This window comes from Maylandia zebra, linkage group LG7 (assembly GCF_041146795.1).
Source record: "Maylandia zebra isolate NMK-2024a linkage group LG7, Mzebra_GT3a, whole genome shotgun sequence".
Lineage (NCBI taxonomy): Eukaryota > Metazoa > Chordata > Actinopteri > Cichliformes > Cichlidae > Maylandia > Maylandia zebra.
The window spans coordinates 11,174,981-11,197,957 of NC_135173.1; the positions used below are offsets into that span (position 1 = coordinate 11,174,981).

The window sequence follows — 22,977 nt, forward strand, 5'->3', positions numbered from 1 at the left end:
ATCACATCAAATTAACCACTTCCTTCTAGAAATTCTGGTTCCTTTCCATGGTTCTGTTTCCTCATTTAACCCCCACTGTTTCTGTCTGCCTGTCTAGAACAGCAAATCACTTCACTCATGGGTTGTTTTCCAGCCACATGTGAGGGTCAAGTTAACTCTGAGCATACATAGTATGCTTATGTCTACAATTACGATCTCTTATGGCATCTGACAACAGATCTTCTGTGCAGGATAGCACATTATCATTCAGCCTTATATATAAATAAGGAACACTAAGTTGTAATAAATAATAAGATAATAAGTTGATGCTGTTGAAATGAAACCATTAGCAATAGCAACACTGAGCAGTGAGCTGATATTTTTGACAGTTATCACCCTTAGTGGTCTTTCAAATTGTTTTTTTTTTTTTTTTGAGAGTGTGGTGGTACTGTGGCAGTTGGCTGTGATGGTCTAAAGAGGGGAAATGAAAATGCCACAGTACAGGACGATGTGAAGTATAAATAAATGTTTGGTAAGCTGAACTAATTTTGATTTAAGAAAATACATTGTCTTAAAATATGCATGTACATTTGTTTATGTGAAATAAGTTGATAAATAATTTAATGTAAAAAAAATGTGAAAAATAATATTTTAATGTAATAATATTTAGAAGAAAAGATTTTCTAGTTTTTATAAAGTCCTCTTGCTGTTTCCGTTCGGGGGAGATGCAGTTTATTCTTTACAGCTGACTGATAAATAAACAATAGACAGAGAGGAAGCATTTGAAATATTTATTGTCTTTGTTACAAGAAGCTCTGAAAATCACTGTGGAAAAGCACAAAATGGGAGACCTATTTATACAGTTAGATAGGGAGAAAGTAAGCACAATAAAATGTGTCTCTGTAAGAAAAACACAGTGTCCATCATAAAGGCAGTTATAGCTATTTATGATAGACCAGTTATGGTCTATGAGGCAATGATAATAATATTTCTAAAAGTCATATTTTTTTATATATATATTTGAGTTTGAGACTAATTTTCTATGTGACTCTTCTTCCAGTATTTCAGCAGCTCACTCAAAATGAAATTTAAGATGTTACCACTAAATCAATTAAAACAGGACTCCCATGACTGTGATGATGCCTTTCACAGAAGAGCCTTGTCATTTTATTTTCAGCCTGAAATACAAGCACCGTGTATCATATTACTTCCATTTCTTTGTAAGTCTGTACATAAAATTCAGGCCAGGCACACTGGGTTGCATAATGCTTGGTTTTCATGCTCATGCCTCTGACACTGATGCCATCTCAACTTTTTATTTTTATTTTGGGAAATCTGTAACTGGTTTTGATCACAGCCTTTTATATTTCAAATGGTTTCTACTGAAGTTGCCACTTTCTCTTCTTCTTCTTGTCTTTTACACATTTACCTTTACACGCTCACACACACAGGGACACACACTAAAAAACAAACCAGCTGGTCCTGAATCATTCTGACATCTGCATACAGTGTACAGGGACCCGTGTTGCTATATCAGGAGAGGCTCAGCTGAGCTAACCCTAACTAATTCCGAGTATGCCTGTCATATACTTGAGACTGCCAGTAACTGCAGCAGTAAAGTTTTTGCATACTGATTTTATCTGTGCACAGAATATAAGTAAGCAATAAATTTAAGGAACAGAGGCTCCAAGACACATTTATTTAAATAACGTTCACAAACAGTTATAATAAAAAAAAACCCTCTATTGCACCTACAGTACACAAGAGTAAATGGATTGTACAAAAATATGTCATTTTTTTTAGAATAACATCATAAATGATTACTGTTATAGGTCAGTAATAAGACTAAACTTAGCATGCTATGTCTCCTGTACATGTCATATCAATATTTACAGTCATACATAATGAAAGTAATGGCGTCATCTTAATTCCAATATTACAAATCCTAACTTTTAATGTCATTAAGTGACCAAATGGAATATTAGCCCTATGAAACTTTGGAGTAAAACGAGCAACAGCAGTCTGTCAAACTACGGAGGCTTGAGTGATATCAATGGATAATTTATTTACAAAGTTAACTGTGCGTTTTCCTGTAACATACCTCTACTACTTCAAGTTGCTTGCTAAGTATATTGCATTTTTGCACTGCATATTTCACTGATCGTCTTTCATGTCACTTTAAGAGTTAAAGTTTACTTGCTCATCTGACACTGCAGTTTCACAGTTCTGAGTCACATTAGCTTGATCCTTAAACCAGTTAATATAAACATCCTTAATGTTTCTATATCCTGTCGCCTATTGTTCTGCTGTCCTCACTACCCTCCCTTGCTTCTGATGTTCTTTCTTTTCCACATTCTCTCTGTGGTGTCTCCTGTTCCGGCTTTTCTTCATTTCCTGGATGTGTTTCCATTTGCCATTTCCTAAGCCTCGCCCTCGAACCCTCAACGGCCTCTTATCCAGCCACAGTGCATCGCAGTACTCTTCTAGAGAGCTGAAGGGAGAGCTCATCGCTCTCAGGTAGTCTTTATATCGCTGACGTGCCTCTGTTCCATGGTGTAGCCCCCCGGCAGAGTCGTCACTCGGCTTGGCTTTTCTGTCTAGCTGTCCATTTGTAACAACTTGTAGAGTGACACGGAGGAGAGTATGGGTGAAGTGTGTGTGCTCTTGAGCTACACAGATATACACACCGGCATCAGAAGCATGAAGGGAGCGAATTAGGAGACCTCTTTCCGTGTGAATTACTCGATCATCAAATCTGACCTGAGAGACAACAAGAAACATATAAGAGCTACATAATGCCAACCCACCACCACAAACCCCAGCTAACACATCACCCTCCTAGGGCTGTTCGATATAACGATATATATCGGATGACGATATAAAAACGTCTATCGTTTCACATTTTACGCTATCGTTTTTCGTGGTGTCGCAAAATAAACTGTTTACGGCAATATTTTTTCATTATTTTGATGGTCACTGTAGTGGCCATCAAAGAAAACAGCGGCCGTTATAACTTATGTCTAAAAATTTATTATTTCATGCATCAGTTAAAACACTCGACTCCAGGTACGACGCCCAGCTGGAAACACTTCACGCAAGTCGAGCTGCCCGAGATTCGCAGAATTTACAGAAAATGTTACATTTTTGTGATTTATGTCGTTATCGGACGATAGATGTCTTAATATCGGGATATGAGATTTTGGTCATATCGCACAGCCCTACACCCTCCTCAAACACATACATTTCTGAAGATTTGTAACCAAGTTGTGTTGAACAAGGTAATGACCCCTAAAACGGGAAGCATATGGAATTAGGTGTGGCGAGTATAGTTCACGGCGTGGGTGGGCACAGGTCATTATGTGATGAGAGATCTTTAGATGCATAATGAGAGTAAACGTTGAGCGCTGCTGGGAATGTATGTGCTTGTTGTTAAGGTAAGTGGCATGCTAATGTTTTTGGCCCTATTTCCGTCTAGCATCCACCACGGTTCATCGGATGATGTGACTGCTGTCAGAGCCTAAAAAAACAAAGCTGTGTTAAGAGGACACAGAAAGAGCATGAGGGAGTGAGTCCAGCATGTGTGAAAGTGTGGCTGCTTCAAAGGGATACCTCCCACAGCTGCACTTTGACCCCCAGAGGTGTAACTGATAAGAAATGCAGAATATTACCATGTCTTTTGCCCATGTGCTTGCTGTGGTCTTGTTTTACCATTTTTTTCTTACATACACAGAGGTGTGTGTGTGTGTGTGTGTGTGTGTGTGTGTGTGTGTGTGTGTGTGTGTGTGTGTGTGTGTGTGTGTGTGTGTGTGTGTGTGTGTTTGGATAGCTCTGTGGTGGTTTCCAGATCTGACACTAATGATGTGTAGTCAAGGCAGAGGCACACCCACAGGTTTCAGAGTCTTTCTGGATGTTGTCTTTTGCACACATTAGACCTACTAGCCAGTCTCATACCACATTCTCATTTCCTGACACACCTGACTGACTTGACAAAACATATGGTATACGTATTAAAAACATAAAAATCACACTTACGTGGCTCTCTGTCCTCTGCCTTTTAAAATCATCCAATTAGCATTCATGTGCCTATCTGATTGCTTTTTAAGTCGCCTGCACTCTTCCATCCAAAACCAAGGCATCTGTGACTAAATAGCAATGCCAGGCTTTTAAACTTAGCCAGATGGTCTGTCTTTATTTGTATGCCTGTGTGTGGATATGTCTGTGTGTGTCTGGGCATGCAATCACATCAGCAACTCCTACAAGGGAAAGCAATCCAGTGTATAGTGTATAGTGGTGTATAGCGTTCATAAACACACTTATGCTCTTCTGTTTTAACAACTTTGCATGAATGTGGAGTAAAGCAATGAAATGTTATTTAATGATGACGTTTAAACTGTTAAATGAAACACAGGCGAGAATATTTGCAGTCTACTTCTAAGTTAATTTGATGCTTTAAGTATCAAATTAAGAAATTCCCACCTAAGCTGAGAAATAGGTGCTTTGTGCTAATGAGCATTGAGCAACACATTTAACCTTTTCCATACTTTTCTTATTAGAGATTACCCAATGGGCTAGCATTGCAGGCTCCAGGAGGTAAACACGTGTGCACAAACATGATGTGAGAAAGATGGCAAAATTTCTTCTAGCTCACATCTTTAATAGCTGAGTTTTACTAGGAGATAAGAGGAGGCACTGGATAAGGAGATTATGAGTTGAGTAAGTTTTAGACTGGGCTGCAGGTGCTATGAACAGCTGGCTGAGGTTGCCTTTATCAAAACCCAGAAACACAGGAGGGAAAACTGTGGGAAATTGTGGACACAGCATGAAAGTTTTGAGGAAGCTAAGTAGGCAAGGAGTATTGGGGCAGGACGTGAGCAAAGATTAGGGTCGGGCTGAGGAGGAAGTTAACGGCCAGGGAAGATAAAAGGATGACAGAAGAAAACAGGGCAGAAAAGAAGAGATTGAAATGTGCATGACACTTAAATGATCACATGCTTTGCAGCTGTGAGAACACATAAACCACCTTACACAGCTAGAAGGCCAAGATACAACTATTACACCCAACTACTGTAATAGGGATGTAGTTTCAATTCCGCATCCAAAAAAGGCCTAAAAACATAGATCCAAACTTTATACATAACACACATATCGGCAAACACACCATTGCCACTAGGTAATTAAAACAAAGAGAAAAATTAAGACAGTTAAAGAAATCAAATGGTATTAGTTGCAAGAATGCTATCTGAACATATTCAAGATATCGCCCACACAACTGACTATGAATTCCAACATCTGAAAAGTGTGCGCTCCTCTGACCTCCAGCTTGTTTTTCACTTGATCTCCATCCTTTTTATGATCAATGTTTGCTGCTTTGAAGCAGCACAATCTTGTGTTTACTATAATTGTACGTATAAACCGACATGACAAAGAAGTAAAAAGGCCAATAATTTAAGTACCAGAAATTATTATATAATTACTTTATGTTGTCTGAGTTCACAAACGAGAAAAAAAGTGTTTTAAGGCAATATTGCTCATAAACTACTTTGCTCTTCCACTGTTCAGTTTGCAAATGTATTTGGAAATACTATAGTATAATATATAGTAACTATGTATAGTCACATAATAATCTCATAATCATGCTCCAGCTTTGGCCGTGTTTTTTTGTAATTATTATTATTTTTAGCTTATATAGCTTCCCTGTATTTGTCTAATCCTTGTCATGATTATCTTATTATCATGTTTTTCTTTTAGCACTGTTTTCAACCTATACTCAAAATTATCTCCATTATATTTGTATTTTAACTCTTTTGCCTGCAAAGTACTTTTATGGTATGAATCCTAAGGAGCTATGTGCTTACTTAAAATTCAAAACACCTGAAATTTTAAATCACTTTTCTTTATTTGACTCCATCCAAGCCGCCATCACTTTGTCAACAGTGCAACAGGTCACATATTATTCATCCCTACACACACAAACACAGAAAACACCACATTGTGTTTATTGCACCAAAACCCGTGGCTGTCCCTGGGGAGTTCTCTGTTATAGTTTTTCACTGTAGGGGTACATAAAGAAACACAGACACATGCATTCATCCACCCACAGACAAAAAGCAGAGCTTTGTGCAGTGTGAGCCCATAAAGAAGCACATGGGTCTTTAGTGGCCTATGCACCTGTCACTGTGCTTACATTCACCCCTGAGAGAGAGGACAGAGCACAGTGGTAGGAGGAAATTAGTGTAGTGGGAAGTAGAGAGGTTAAGCACTAAAAGGGCCACTTGCAGTGGGTGCAGGATAGATTGTATGTTTGGATAGGGGGAGGGGAAGGCACTGAGGTGCTGAGTAAGCACATCTCTGTTGTCTCAATCAGGAGACAACTGTCATCATTATTTAGTTCCTTTCCACACCTCAAATACAAATATATTACCTCTTTCTGCTTTTATGCCTTTCTGTTCCCACCCTATTGTTTTTGCAATGGCTGGAAACTTTGCTGTCAAGGCCTTAGACATTATTAAAAATATGCGTATGCAGAGATTTTTAGTACAAATAATTGCTGAGAAGTTCAACACTCCAAAAGCAGTGCACATGAAGTCCGCTGTGGTGTGTTTTGATGTTTTGAAGCATTTCTGTGAGAAATTAGTGCCGCTGTAGCAAACACTGTTCCTAGGCACTCTAACCTTTCCCCACTTTTTGATGTAGGAAGAAAATAAATGCAACCCCTTCAACATGAACCCAAGAAAAGCAAAAGACTTTCAGACTACAGAAGGAGAGCTGAATCTATGAAAAATGCAGTAATATTCTAACCTCCTCTCTGCGTTCAGATTCCAGTTTTTGCATGTACCATCGAATCCGGGCCTGCTGAGATTTGGGGATACACTCGAAAAATGTGGAGTTGCTCTGCACCCCAAAGAGAATTTTCTCCTCCACACTCCCAGTACCAAGACCTGTAAAAACCAAAAGTAGTGTCTATGTTTTCTCAGGTTCTAACAAAGATACAGTATCTGATGTATGTCTCATAATTAGATTATTTTTTGTGACAATTATGCAGTACCAGGCAAAGGACATCACTGTCATTAAAAACATGTTTGTTGCATGACATGAAAACCCCAACAATGGATACACAAGCACACAAATTTCAGCTGTGTCAGCCAACATGAAAGTATCTTGGACATATTGTCATATTTCTTTGAAAAACTTCCGTTCTCCGTTGATTCTGTCTCTTCATGTGATCCCAATCTGACTCTGTAATCTTGACATCGGAGCTCCGTGGGAGCCATACCATCTGTTGCAGGATTTTTTTGTCTTTCTTGACAGTGTTTATAGTTCTTCTTGAATCTGTCTGCGGGTTTAGGTTCATTATCAAGCAGACAGAATTTGAAGTGATCAGATGCTTTCCTGACTTTTTAAGAAATGCTTTACAAAAACAAACAGTGGCCGAACCCCTTAAGACATAAAGTGTACATACTGTCTTCTGTGTCCCAGCACTGCATGGCAGGGTCTCCATTCTTGATGTCCTGTCTTCTAGCTCGCCTTGCAAGTAAACACAGAAACAAAGCAAAAAACAAGGAAGCGTATGACCACTTTAGTCTTCAGTATTGAGATGCAGAATTTAAAGTATAAAGAACTTATATGCTTTACGCTCACAGTCCAGTATTCTCCACGAGGGGAGTTTCACAAAATTAGCATCTAGCTAATTTAATATACATTGTGTACATTATATTAGTAGATTATCCACTCATGAAGTCCTTATTAGACATTTATCTGAATTCTATTCTATGAATTACAATTTTAGCATCACCATATTATCACAGTTAAAGGTTCGACAGGAATTAGACATTATAAAACAAACAGCCATAATAAGCCAAAAAAGCCAAAATCAAAGTTGGTAATAACACTGTTATATGAAAATTATGTGAAATTCTTTTCAGTCATTAAAGTAAGTAAATCCAGATTGATGTTAACACTGCAACATGCGAAAACTGAAAAACAAAACAAAACAAAAATCAGAAAAAGGGGTTTTAATACCTTTATTTGTGTTTCTCAATACTGCATTTTGTAAATCAGTCAAACAAATAGTTATTAAAATTAATGTTTCTGACACACTTCACGTGAATGCCAAATTTGCCATTACTTGTGATAAACCTGTGAAGAAATTGTCTGAGAATTACTATTTTTTCAAAAGCACTTAAAATGTAGGGAGGCATTAGCTTTATAGTTGTATAGCTAAAGAAGAAGAACCACTCCATTTTATTCCATAAGATAATCTTGTCTATCACTACAATAGGATATCAAAAAAAAAAAATAAAAAAAAAAATATATATATATATATATATATATATACCACTACGCTATCCAGCCTTTGGAACAGAGGATCGCAAGTTCGATTCCCGCCTGGGGCGTCTGTATCCAGTAAGGGTCCTAAGGCTAGACCCCCTATGCTAAGCAAGCCTACCGCAGACATGAGCGAGACAGATAAATATGAAAGCATGCCGGCTCGGACGTCGCCCGGATCAACAAGGTCCGCGTCAGGTGTTGAGGAACCAGGGCACCCTGATGAAAAGTGGGCTACTGGAACAAGAAGGCATCGGTGGGCAAGAGACGAAAACAGGGCGTTGTTGGAATGAGATGTTGTTAATGCAGCACTACGGACAATACCTACAACCACGATTACCGACACTAACAAACTGATCTACAATACGGCAGCAGTGATCAGTGAGATGCTTGGCTACAAGTTGAACAGCCACAAGGGGCAGTACCCTCCATGGAGAAGGAGGCTAGAGGGCAAGATCAAAGTAGCACGGAGGGAGGTTAGCCAACTAACGGAGCTGCAGAAAGGTGCGACAAAGAAGGTGCATAAGAAATACAGCAAGCTGTCCATACCTGAGGCCTTGGAAACTGCCAAGCAAAGACTCACAGCCTTGGCCAGCCGCTTGAGGAGGTACACCAGTGAGATAGAAGGCAGGAGAATAAACCAGCTGTTCTCCACAGAACCAGCAAAGGTGTACTCTCAGTGGCAAGGGAACAATAAGAGAACAGCACCACCAAGGCTGGAGACGGAGCAATACTGGAAGAGCATATGGGAGAAGGACGCAACCCATAACGGCAATGCTCAGTGGCTAGTGGATCTGAGGGCAGACCATAGCGACCTCCCTGAACAGGGTCCAGTAACCATCACAGTGGCAGATATCCAAGAAAGGGTCTCCAGTATGAAGAGTTGGACAGCACCAGGGCCCGACATGGTTCACGCCTACTGGCTAAAGAAGCTGACTGCACTCCACGAGCGTCTGGCAGCACAAATGAACCAGCTGCTAGTTAACGAGAGACACCCGGAATGGCTAACTGAAGGTCGGACGGTCCTGATCCCCAAGGACCCCAAGAAGGGACCGGTCCCCTCCAACTACCGACCAATAACCTGCCTCAGTACTACATGGAAGCTCCTGTCAGGCATCATATCGGCTAAGCTGAACAGGCACATGGGTCAATACATGAGCGGGACACAGAAAGGAATTGGCAAGAATACCAGAGGCGCAAAACACCAGCTACTGGTAGACAGAACAGTCAGCCGAGACTGCAAGACCAGACTGACCAACCTGTGCACGGCCTGGATTGATTACAAGAAGGCCTATGACTCAATGCCCCACAGCTGGATACTGGAATGCCTAGAATTGTACAAGATCAATGCGACCCTAAGAGCCTTCATCAGGAACTCAATGGGGATGTGGCGTACAACACTAGAGGCCAACTCCAAGCCCATAGCACAAGTCACCATCAAGTGCGGGATCTACCAAGGAGATGCTCTGTCCCCACTGCTGTTCTGCATAGGCCTGAACCCCCTCAGTGAGATCATTAACAAGACTGGCTACGGATACCAACTACGGAACGGAGCAGTTGTCAGCCACCTCCTGTACATGGATGACATCAAGCTGTATGCCAAGAGTGAGCGAGACATCGATTCACTGATCCACACTACCAGGCTATACAGCAATGACACTGGAATGTCGTTCGGACTGGAGAAGTGTAGTAGGATGGTAACAAAGAGAGGGAAGGTAGTCAGAACTGAGGGGATTGAACTACCAGAAGGCAACATTGCAGACGTAGAGGACAGTTACAAGTACCTGGGGATCCAGCAGGCGAATGGGAACCATGAAGAGGCTAGAAAAGCTGCAACCACCAAGTACCTGCAGAGGGTCAGGCAAGTCCTAAGGAGTCAGCTGAATGGTAAGAACAAGATCCGGGCCATCAACACGTACGCCCTGCCCGTGATCAGGTACCCTGCTGGGGTAATAGGCTGGCCAAAGGAGGAGATAGAAGCCACTGACATAAAGACAAGAAAGCTCCTTACCATGCATGGAGGGTTTCACCCCAAGTCCAGCACCCTGAGGCTGTACGCTAAGCGGAAGGAAGGGGGCCGGGGACTGGTGAGTGTCAGCACCACAGTCCAGGATGAGACAACGAACATCCAAGAATACATTGGGAAGATGGCCCCAACTGACCGAGTGCTCAGTGAATACCTCAGGCAGCAGAAACCCAAGAAAGAGGAGGGAGACGAGGAACCATCATGGAAGGACAGGCCCCTGCACGGTATGTACCACCGGCAGATAGAGGAGGTGGCTGATATCCAGAAATCCTACCAGTGGCTGGACAAAGCTGGACTGAAAGACAGCACAGAGGCACTAATCATGGCAGCACAAGAACAAGCTCTGAGTACAAGATCCATAGAGGCTGGGGTCTATCACACCAGGCAAGACCCCAGGTGCAGGCTGTGTAAAGATGCCCCAGAGACAATCCAGCACATAACAGCAGGGTGCAAGATGCTAGCAGGCAAGGCATACATGGAACGCCATAACCAAGTGGCCGGCATAGTGTACAGGAACATCTGTGCCGAGTACAACCTGGAAGTCCCAAGGTCAAAATGGGAGATGCCCCCAAGGGTGGTGGAGAATGACCGATCTAAGATCCTGTGGGACTTCCAGATACAGACGGACAAAATGGTGGTGGCTAACCAACCGGACATAGTGGTGGTAGACAAACAGAAGAAGACGGCCGTAGTGATCGATGTAGCGGTTCCGAATGACAGCAATATCAGGAAGAAGGAACACGAGAAGCTGGAGAAATACCAAGGGCTCAGAGAAGAGCTCGAGAGGATGTGGAGGGTGAAGGTAACGGTGGTCCCCGTGGTAATCGGAGCACTAGGTGCGGTGACTCCCAAGCTAGGCGAGTGGCTCCAGCAGATCCCGGGAATAACATCGGAGATCTCTGTCCAGAAGAGCGCAGTCCTGGGAACAGCTAAGATACTGCGCAGGACCCTCAAGCTCCCAGGCCTCTGGTAGAGGACCCGAGCTTGAAGGATAAACCGCCCGCAGGGGCGTGCTGGGTGTTTTTATTTATTTATATATATATATATATATATATATATATATATATATACACAGACACATACACACAGAGTTGAGGGCATCATCTTGTTGGCATTTTTATCTGTTTTCCTGCAAAAACATTTAGAGTGTACCAGTTTTGGGTTTTTTTTTAAAGAAGAAAGAAACAAGTTTCTTTGACCTCTGACTTGTGTTGCTCACTTGGGCTCCTTCAGTTTGTATTGATTTCTTCCTCCACTTCCTGCTAGTCCTGTGTGGTGGGACATCTGTAGCCTACATTCCCTGACACTCTGAAGGTCTGCTTTCAAAGAGCCCTGGAGGCCTCCACTATTGTACAAACCATAACAAAATCCCTACTGGGCAATAATATGGCACTATGAACCCAAACTGTAGGGCACAGTTTGTTCAGAGCTTGGATTCATGCAAGCAAGCTCACAAACAAAAACACAGAACAGGATTTGATTTTCACCTCAAGGACCACACTCTGCAAGTGTGGAATGACAGTGTCAGCCGAAAACACGCTGAAACATCTTTAATCATTGCCTGAGAAAAATAATTACCTAATGGCTTGGAAAATATTGTGAGGTGAAGAGAATGAAAACAGAAAAAAAATTTAGGGAGAGCTATGAACGTCTGAGAGTTCCAGCATTAAGAACTAGCCTTGGAAACACACACAAACAGACACACCCCCTGGCAAACTATGGAACCAACGAGTCAGTGTTCACCGGTCCACATTTGCACTCTAATGATTTCCTTTTATTTTGGGGTTTGTTCAGATACTTGTTTCAGGCTTACTGCTTTGAATTAATGCATGAGGACATTTCAAAAATACAAAAGTACTACAAGTGTCATGTGCATACCTCTTAGAGGCAGGGATATATCGTGCGCATGTGTGTCCATCCCAGGCACAGTAGGGATCTCGTGCCAGGCAGCATTCAGCACAAGCCTGGCCATATAGGTGGCATCTGCTGAGTGAAACCTGGGCTAGACCCTCACTTGAACCCACGTAGAGCTGTTGCTATGGTAAAACACAACATTGCTTCAAGACATACAAACATACAAAGCACCTTCAACTTTAACAATTGTACATCATCAACAGAGGACATATCACTATGTTGCGTAAATAGTTAATTAGTTAAGTCTGCTAAACCTAAAACTATTTTTTATGGAAAAAATATTTGTTCTATATTAAAATTATATTTATTAAAAAGTTTTCCTCTTTCCGCATTAGCATTCTTCATCTATCAGAACATGTTTGCTTTAAATGAATCACACAGAGATTTAAAGATTTCCCCTTCTTAGCATAACATTTTCTTTGTACACTATGTACTATTTTTATAAAGAAAAAGATTCTACGCAACATTAAATACACTACATTTAAACTGCTCTGAGTGAGTAAAAACCGGCTTCCACTAAATTCTTGATCTGTTGCAGATAAAAATCACATTACAATACAGAACGAAGATGGCATTAATCAACAGAAACAAGGCTGCTAGGACAACAAAACATAAACACCTACACAGAACAGTAGACTACAGACGGAAGGCCTTGAGTGAACTATGTGAGGTGATACTTGTGATTTGAAGGCATTTTTGCTTCAGTGTAGTATGGGATGTAATTACAGAGTTGGCACTGAAACAAGTTCATATAAAACAGATCTGGTAGTTTCTTGAAGTTGTTTCACCAGCTTCGTCAGCTCTAAGCTTGGAATTTAAGAAGAAGCTTCTTGGATAAGAAGTGAAACGTCTTCAAGAAACTTAAAGAAATCTTTGCTGCTCTAAAAAGTTCGGTTGCAAGGTTGCTATTGATCTAGTATGCTTTAGTGCATAGTCTTCATATGGTTTCCTTTGTGGTGTAGGACCAATTTAAGATAGCGTATACTGCTGAAAGAATGGCTGCATATAGATATGAGTCTGATATATTTTTTATTTTATTAAAAGCACATGGTTAAGTTTCTTAAATGATTACTACTTTTTGAAAATCAGGTTATAACTTAAAGAATACTCCAAGATATTCTTAGGTTTCTGTGAAGGCTGACATTTGGCTTGCAAAATGAATAGGCTGAATTTCGCAGTTGCAACTGGATCTAGTCTGACTCGCCTCAAAACTCTAGCGGGCAAGCACACAGACACAGGTCAAACACTGTTGGTGATTAATGGAAGCTGTGATTGGGGTTGAAGTGTCTACTGACATTCCTGACCCTTATATAATGAGGCGTAAGGGTGAGAGAGCTACAAGAAAATGGGGAAGACTACAGACAGAGAGGAAAACCAAAACATGAATAACAAGATAAAAACTATATGATTTGTGCCACACAAGCCATGTGCATATAACTTAATGCATGTGGCTTAATCGAAGCGAAGAGCAAATTTGCATGAACAATTGCACAAAGTGTGCAGAACAAACCTGTTTAGACGAGATCTCCAAACTAAGGATAGGCGAGGGATTCTGCAAAAAGAAAACAAACTCCATCAACTTAAAAGCTAATGGATATAAATTATTGGAGGTCAGTTATGTATTCATTACATATAAATATTTCACTGTCTTATAAGTCACTGACAGCTACACTATGAGGAAACAAAACTCAGCAAATCAGTGTGTAACATATGTGTGTATTTATTTGAATAACTGTGTTTTGAACTAAACCTGGAACACTTGAAGCTCTTCAAGAACCACTTCCTCTGTTGACCAGTTTTCTTGAGTGATGCTCACTACCTTAAGAATGGAGCCAACATCTAGGAGAGTGAGACAGAAAGAAAGAGGGGTGAAATTACCACCAGAATATCTTCAGAGAGTTGCTTGAGAAGCATATAAAACATAGACTGCATATGTTCATTTCACCCTACACAAAATCTGTCCAATGCCAACGAAAACAACAAGTAATATACTGCCCTCTGCTGGTCAAATGTTGACTTTCACAAAAACTAGGAGGAGAGGTGTGACTCACCTGTTCCCACGAACATAACCTCATACTGGCCATCATCTGCCAAAACTCTGTCCACCACAATGTGAGTCAAGGTGTAGTCAACTTTGACACGTGTGAACACAGGACGACCAGTGAGAGGGTAGACAGAGTGATACATCAGAGGGTGGAATCGAATAAATCTGACAACTTCATCCGGGAAGTCTTTAGTGGTCTTGATCTTTGGATCATATGTTTTGCTTGGGCACTAAAATTACAAAAAAATCACAGCTGATTAGTGACCGTGTTTTCTATATTTCCTTCCACCAGTTCAACTATGGAGCAGATTCACTCAAACAATTTATTGGTATGTGTCTCCTTCTAGAGGCTAAAATAAGAACAGCAGGAGACAAAGCATATGTGAAACATCTGTTTCACACTTGATGTCAGCACCAAATTGTCCATCACATTACTTCGCTTAATTAATCTTTTTTTTTTAAACAAAATGAAACATGAATCTGATTAACTTCTCAAGTAACCTCATCAAAGTATAAGTGAAGGTCATGCATTACCAGGCTGCATGTGCAGATGTAAGTATGCCCTCCAGCAAACCTTTACATTAAAGCCATGTTTATAATTTTTCGATTAGGAGGAAAATTAAACACCTTATCCAATATATGGAAACAGAATAGCTAACAGTGATAAGTGCAGAAGGTACAGATGATTTCTTTTCTTTTTTTTCCTTTATGCTCTTCTCTTTGGCATACAACATACCGTTCCAGGACGGGGATATGGTATCCTCCCCTCATATTCTACCCAGCGGTGGTCAGGCCCCTCCTTGTGGGCATAAGGTCCATTAAACACAGCCCTTATGTCTGCCATGCTATAAACACACACTGCTGAGCCACGGAAAATGGAACTGGAGGAAAAGTAAAAAGAACAGGTCAGGTTAATGCTTGGAGAAACAGGAAAGGACCTGAGGTTGTGTTGATAAAAATCATACCTAGAGGTTGTGAAGACTGCATACACTATGGGGTTTTTGTCATCTCTGGTTGGGAGTAGAAAGACATCCTCTACAAAATAAAAAAGAATGAAAAAGGTTTTTTTTTTGTTATCAATAACCAAACAGAAAAGATTTAGGTGAGCATCCAACAATAAATTGCAGTATTGAAGAACTGCAGTTGGTAGCACCATTAGCCATGTGGTACTGTTGATGCATTTCCGTCCTTGTATGAAATTTTCTCCGAAGACAGTTTTTAGAACATATAACTGACTTTATTGACCAGATTTTCAGTTTTTAATCTTACAGTCACTTACGGAGCTGATCAAAGTGTGTGTCCACGCCATCTGGCCCAGGGATGGAACACACAAGTCTGGCTTTGAGGAAGGTTGTCCATTTATTGGTCAGACTCCTCAGCCCACCCACATCATTCTGAAACACAACCACACGCTCTGTAACAAACCATCGTCGGAGAGTGCAGCTGTCCAACGCGGCTGAACACGAACTGTAATTAATAATATACATTTGAGCATAAACACTGTAATCCAGCCAATGCGGTTGGAAAGACAACACAGAGCATCATAGACTGACTCAGGTTTCCTTCACTAATTATGAAAATAAACAAGTGAACCACATGCCTCTGGAATACATTTGCTTGTTTAACTTGCACAAAGAAGACCTTCAGTCAGGAGTAACTGAAAAGTGAAAGGAAAACACTGAGAAGGGTGAAAAACATAAAAGGAAAACGAACGAAGGGGAAGTGCAGCGTGATGAAGGGGAGAATTCAAATGCTGATTAATAATGCAGGTTTTACTTTAGCATATGAATTGCTGTTTTAAATTGAGACCTTTGACTGAGGTATGGTAAGAGGGTTCAAGTGTATCTCCTTGTCACGCATTGAAAACTTAAAAGACCCCCCTTGTTAAGCTTAGCCAAGTGGTGTAGAAAGGGCTGTTATGGTTTAACACACAAAAAACACACTTGTGCTTAAGAGACCCCCCAAAATGTAAGCACTTAATGGGGATCTTTCACAATGGTGATAATCTTCAAAGAGGATTGATGTAAGGAGCTGTCATTCACAATGCAGATAATGAATATGAACCAAAGTACAAAGTACATGAGAGACACATGGCTCAGAGAAGAAAGGGCCGTAATTCAGACGAATCTCCTTCCAGTCTGCTTTACGGCTTATTCTCAAGTCATAACCACACTGAAAGCTTTTTTCTAAGAATGCAGTCCTGGATCGTGCATGCTAATATTAAACTGCCATGTCACCTAGTTCCACTCTGAGAACTAATTGGACACTGTGTTATAATGCCTGGTCTGTTACATAGAGTTGAATCTTTTGATTTCTGGATTTAGTCATTTATTGGCTGTTTTCTGTTTGGTCTTATAGCTTGTTTGTTTTTTTTAAGTATAGGTTGAGGGCTTGATTCCTGTTTTGATTTCATTTTTCATCCTCACAGTTATGTTTAAGCATCTTTGAAAAGGTGATTTACAGTGGCTTGTAAAAGTATTTGGCCCCCTTGAACTTGATCTTGTCTCCCTCTCTTGATTGCCTATATCCGTCTAGTTTGCCCCAGCTGTCTCCACTTCTATAGTCTCTATTTTGTTATTTTTCTTATGCACTTTGTATTTATGGACTTTTCATCAGCCATAATAAATGGCTTGCTTTTTGTTGTGTTTAGTCTGCCTCTTGCGACACACGGCGTGGTGCACAGAGAGCCTCAGATCATGCAACTGCACTGCTTATGCCCACAGTCAGCGGTGCAGCTAAACTTATAGTTGTTTTGACGTGCTGTCAAACAGAACCTAAGTGGCAGTGACACATTATCATCAAAGGTCTTTCAGAAAAGAAATTACCTATATTGACCTCAGTGACTGACTAGGTAGTAAAAACACAGCAAAAATAAGAATTCTAACCATGATTTACTGCTCCAGACAGAGTTGGATGACCACAAAAGAATTGGGATAAAATTGGGAACGGTTCCTCCCAGCCAAAGATTCACACCCGATCAGGACACCATCTCTTATTTTACAAGGTCCTATCTACTTTAGGCTGTCTTTTCAAGCACCAGTTCTCTGCTACTACCACATCACTACCTGGGCCTCAGCATCCATGTACAGCATCATACTGTCTTTCATTGGCTTTGCTGTTGCTCATTAGTTATATTGTACCAGCCCCTTCACCCCTCCACCATATATCTCCTACTTTCCACACCTCTCTCCTGTAATATCTCACCTTGCACACACGAGCCACTCGGGAGAGGATGCTTTTGTCGTTGCCTTCCCAGGACACCTCGCGGAAGAAAAAGTATACTTTATCATCATCTGGATTGTAGGTGTCTGCAATGGGATGGGCAGCTATAAACCTGGCCTCTGAAGACACAGAATGGAGAAGACAGAGGAAATAGCATTAAAATGAGTCATAATGGTTTTGGCATGAACTGCAGTCTTAAGGTAGCATTAAAACTACACTTAGCATGTGTTTATTTACAGTCGTCTTCTATTTCTGCAGAGAGATTTGATGTATTACTCTCTCTTTACTAAGTGTAAAGCTGAAATGGGCTGAACATAAACTGCACTTAGGTACATGCAGCAATTGTAAAAGAAGATTTAATTGACTTTAAAAGCAGTTTTGTTTAAATTTACATGATTTTCAGTATGTCAGGCAGTATCAATTATGCATCAGTGCAGCATAAAGATACTCTTACACACCCTGGGTTAAACATCTGATTTATATGTGAGCATCTATGACAAGTGTATATGTCCTGTACTTAAAATCTTTGTTACTGGTTTTTTTGGCCTCTTTGGGACGTGAAAGCAATCTATCAACATGAAACTGACACGATACTTCTGGATGTTTTAGCAAACATTTAAAAACTGAATAATGCAAAGGGAAGTACCTGCTGTGGTTAGACACAATGCTGATGCAAAGGTGACAGTAAAGCAGGACAGCTGTGAATGCAACAATTGCAAAAGAAGATACAGCAGAAAAAACTTCAAACAGTCCAGACATCTGAATGGAACAAAAGAGTTGAGAGATAATTCTATGTCTAAAATGTTTTTGATTGTGAAAAAATTAAAAAATAAAACTGTCACGGGCCTATGAATAAGAATATATTATGTTTTATGTGATGATCCTGTGTGTATGTGCAAAATTTAATCTGTACACTTGCTAATTATCAAATGGATAATTAATACTTACAATACAGTTAAACTGCACAAAGCATGTTTGCCTCTGAAAATTACTGGAGGGCAAATAGGTTATTTTTGGATTGATTTTAACTGTTCAAGCTACTAAGAATTATTAGTAAGCACAATTTTCAACTGCATTTACGGCACTGGACACTGTATTAAAACAACAAGTGCTACATATGATGTAGGAAAATAGCAGTGAGGAGAAACAACAGCATGTTGCCATCAGGAGGGAACAGGCCCAAAAGTTTAAACGTTACAGTGACATTACATCAACATTAGCTCGACACCTAGAAGCCAAGCCAACCACTAGAGGGTGATTCACCAACTGGAACGGCTTAATGCATTATAGCTAACACATGGGACAGAAGGTCATTGCTAGTCATGAAAAGATGTTCCACTGAAACACCGAAACACTCCAAGAAATGGGAAAACGAGACGGCCGCCCTGTGTCGACACTCACTGTTTACACACACCGACAGAGAGGGAGAGGGAGAGAGAGAGCGCGCATTACTCCAAAAATCTCTGACTGTGTAGTTGTGAAATGTGGAGACCATGTGTAAGGATTTAGGTTCTAGTGACAACTGTTGATACATGACAGTCCATCAGTGGCTATAAAACACTGCAAACAGGAGATGATGCAGAGAAGGTCACTCCTCAGTCCTAAGTGATGACTGTGCATACCCCTGGCTAACATGCGGTGTGACTAGGACTGTGAACTTTGTGGCACACTGTAAATTCCCCCATAGGCGTGGTCCTGGCTCAGCTATGGCAATCATATAAAAGTTCCAGCTAAATGAATAAGTGGGCTGTTTCCTTCCCTCTGGAATGCCAATAACCATCCTGAGGGCACAGAGAGGCTCTTTGTATCAGTAGAGAGGCCAGAAGTTATGCGAAAAAGCAATAACAAGTTTGGAGTGCAGTTAGCCTGTTAACGTGGATGTGTGCAAGCATGTGTGTACCATTGATCCAGTAGTCTTCAGAGATGTCTGTGCGTATGTAGTGTTGGTCAGGAGGAGGGCCTAGGGAGCGTGTGAACGTTGTATCTTTGCCCAGGAAGTCTGAAGATGTGCCCGCATACAGGTACTGATCTAAATAGAAGCACAGTAGACTTAGAAAACAAATCTTACAGCTTTTTTTTAAAATATATACAGAGTGAGTAAGATTTCAATTAACATACTGAAACAAGCACATGCAAGAGACACAATTGTTTTGCATTTGTCTGCCAAGTAACTTTGTTGTTGCTGCAGAGACACGTAAGCTTGTGTCTTTCTTGGCCCCCAAAAATGGGAGAAGAGGGCTGACAAACAAAGACGTGAATACAAATTCATTGCAAATAACTGAGTGAAGTGAAGCGTGGCGCTCTGCAGCTATAAAATTCTCGCTCAATAAAAGATAAGGCAGGTAGAGGACTGCTTTGTACAATGTCACCTATGTTATCTTACCTGTGAGGACTGATGTAAATGGCTGCAAGGGATCAAAAGGACATTTCAACCTGCCAGACTCCTCTGTATTAGACAGCAGCTTCAAAACGCCATCCTGAGAGACAAAATTAAGAGGATTCACAAACGTAAGCCTATTTATCAACTCTAGTCAAAATGTTTCCTGTTAAGATCCACTCATGCCCACTTTACCTTTTTGTGGCCAGTGATTTCAATGAATGCACAAGTGGGGTGGAAGGCCCCTGTCCCACAGGCATAGACATGTGTTCGGTTGTAATTGTGAAGGACCCTGATAAAATTTGCACATTCCAGCTGGAACAAGCAGGGACAGAAAAAGAACATGTATGAGGTACACTGGAAGGACTGATTGAACACATACATTTAGTAATCACAGAAACTTAAACTCTATAGATTTCTTTAGAAACACTTACATTTTCATTTTTGCCAGCCAGTTTGCACATTTCCACGTTTTCCTTCAGAGCAGGCCAGTGAATCTAATAACCGATAAATCAGAAATATTTCACTTCTTACAATATAACCAGAATGTGAGCATTCAGCTTCAATTTACAGAAGACCTGTTGCAGTTCTTTATAGTTTGCATGCTATGCTAAAATATTTAAGTTCTAAAGATTAAAATTTTTAGTTGTGACAAACATTCCATGAATAGCTGTTACTTTTGAGAATATAGAGTAGGATACAAGATTTTCTGGATTTCTTTTAGATCCTTTAACCTGATTCTTTTTTAATGAATCATTTAAGTTAAAAAGTTAAAAACAAGAGCAGGCCCCTGAACGCTCAAACTTTTTTTCCTTTGCTTTAAATAGTATTTTATTTCATTCTATTTTTACACCGAAATATGCTAAACGTAAAATGAAACGAATAATAACTACACAATGTTTTCCCTTTCATCTCTATCCATATCTAAATAACAAATGGCATTTTTACAGTATTTAAACACCTGTAGGTGTTGTGGTAAGAGATTAGCTGAGGTATAACATCCAGCCTCCCTTTAATGTATGCCACCATACTCATACATGTGTTATAACAGGCTTATGTGCTTAGTGTGTTACCTCCACTAAATCCTACCATGGAGTGCTATCCCCAAACTTATTCATGGCTGAATTATCATACAGAAAAGCAGCGTTACAATACGATGTGCTGAGCGAGAACAGTGTGCCTGTGTTAGTGTTTTAATTAGTTTTGGATAGAGTTTCATGTGATCGCTGACCTTGTTTCACCTAGTAAAAATGAGTAATTTACTTTAGCATATATAGTTATTTAAAGACTTAAATTATGTGGACTTCTTTATAATAAAAGGTAAAAACACCTGGAATGCTTGTGAGCATCATAAAGCCTTGACTTTCAGGGGCTTTTAGTCCCAGTCCAGGTATGCGTGTTCAGTAATTGATAAACACTGAGTTTGCAGGGGAAGATCACATTCACTGTCAAGGCTGATCTCACAGGGCTCAGAGGGTCAGACTTTCTGTTCATATCTCTCTGGCATCTATATCAATGACCCCTAAAGGCAACAGAAATGCAACACTTTAAGAGCAAGACTAAGAGTTAAAACAACCAGATAAAGATCAAATAAACACACCGTCTTCCCACCAGTGGATCAACCTCAGCTGCATAAACACACTAACATCTACAAATGTTAACATATGGCATCCATCCAAATGCATTTGTGTGTTTGTGTAAAGTCTGAGCATGCACACTCCATCAAACGTGTACATACCTGATGTATGTAATTGTGTGTGTGCTCCATGCGTGTGGGTGGGGGCAAGGACTCTCTAAGTTGATGACCCTGACCTTACTAGACAGATAACTTCAGACTGCTATTGACTGAAAGATCAGTGTTTCCCTAAAACAATACATAGCTGAGTGCATTTCAGGAAAATTCTAATGGAAAAAACGATTCTTATCGCCCTACTTAATTGCCAAACAGGTAGCAGCTAAATGTTCCATAATGCATTGTTCACATTAACTAACAGGTCAGTTAATGTGTGTGAAAGCTTTAAACTTAAATTTCTTCAAGTAATATAAGGTTTTTAAACCAATACTGAGGTATTCTTGTTTTAGTTTTACAAGTGGTCCTCGATATTTTACTCATTTATACTCTACCCAACTCAGCTTGTTTTGTTGTTTGTTTGTGGCATTTCAAACAGGAAGTTGGAGAGTGCCTTCTGGTGGAAAAACATCAACACTCATAAGGTTGTGCACCTGGTTTCTTCTTTATTTTTATAATTTTCATTTATTGTCCATTATAAATGCTAATACAGCTATATCAGCAAACAGCTAATATCTATAAATATATTGACCCTCCTGATATATCATTCTGGCTCTACTTTACACTCCTGTAAATATATTGACGTGTACCTGAAAAAATGTCTACATTATAACAAATGACATGAACAAATGCAAAAATAAGCACTGCTCTTTACTTAGTACAGTGTCTTGTCTTTTTACGTCTGAACCTGGATTATTCTTTATGCTATATTGATTTTACACATGCATATATATAGCATACCTTTGTAGGGGATTCAGCCAGATTGTCAGGGTCAAGCAAGTAGATGTGGTCCCTGGCTCCCAACAGAAGACGACCCCTCTCTTCATCCAACAACAGCGACTGCGAATGAAGGCCATTGGAGGGGCTCAAAAACAGAGATACACTGCCCACCTTCAGCAGTTCTGTCCCAGTATGAGAAAGACACAGACAAACACATTAACAAATATCCCCACTGCCATGTAAAATGCAGTATTGTGAGTCAAATTAAACTAAAGTGAAAAAACATATTTTGGTAGGACTACACTGTGGGGCGCAATTTATTCTCAGCAGTTTAAAACCAGTATAATCCCAAAGACAGTCACTGAGATGAAAAAAGTCTCGACTTAAAGTTGCATAATCCTGTTTAGCTACACATGCTCATAAATACGATTTTTTTTTTCAATTTAGATAGCATAGTATCTCAGTAAGTAGACTTTTAGACAGGAATACCTGTTGTTCATCCATTACACAATAGTACGATTTTGCTACTCACTTGTACATTTTTATGCAGAACACGTACTGTTTTTATATGAAATTATATA

The 22,977-nt window shown here is 40.2% G+C and overlaps 1 protein-coding gene across 1 annotated transcript in view; it reads right to left on the reverse strand.

Annotated features, from left to right (window-relative positions):
* Window positions 1-754: 754 nt before the first annotated feature.
* The window catches only part of sema3d (sema domain, immunoglobulin domain (Ig), short basic domain, secreted, (semaphorin) 3D), a 31,159-nt gene continuing 8,936 nt past the window's right edge, over window positions 755-22,977 (reverse strand). Inside the window, exons 3-18 of the mRNA XM_004553291.5 lie at window positions 22,418-22,578; window positions 20,322-20,384; window positions 20,083-20,202; window positions 19,894-19,987; window positions 19,411-19,539; window positions 17,493-17,629; window positions 15,568-15,682; window positions 15,254-15,323; window positions 15,025-15,169; window positions 14,296-14,518; window positions 13,995-14,083; window positions 13,755-13,796; window positions 12,209-12,366; window positions 7,439-7,503; window positions 6,778-6,917; window positions 755-2,739 (exon numbers count right to left, since the gene is read on the reverse strand). Of these exons, the coding sequence (XP_004553348.3) occupies window positions 2,275-2,739; window positions 6,778-6,917; window positions 7,439-7,503; window positions 12,209-12,366; window positions 13,755-13,796; window positions 13,995-14,083; window positions 14,296-14,518; window positions 15,025-15,169; window positions 15,254-15,323; window positions 15,568-15,682; window positions 17,493-17,629; window positions 19,411-19,539; window positions 19,894-19,987; window positions 20,083-20,202; window positions 20,322-20,384; window positions 22,418-22,578 (2,216 nt within the window). The 3' untranslated portion in view covers window positions 755-2,274. The remainder of the gene's footprint in view (window positions 2,740-6,777; window positions 6,918-7,438; window positions 7,504-12,208; window positions 12,367-13,754; window positions 13,797-13,994; window positions 14,084-14,295; window positions 14,519-15,024; window positions 15,170-15,253; window positions 15,324-15,567; window positions 15,683-17,492; window positions 17,630-19,410; window positions 19,540-19,893; window positions 19,988-20,082; window positions 20,203-20,321; window positions 20,385-22,417; window positions 22,579-22,977) is intronic.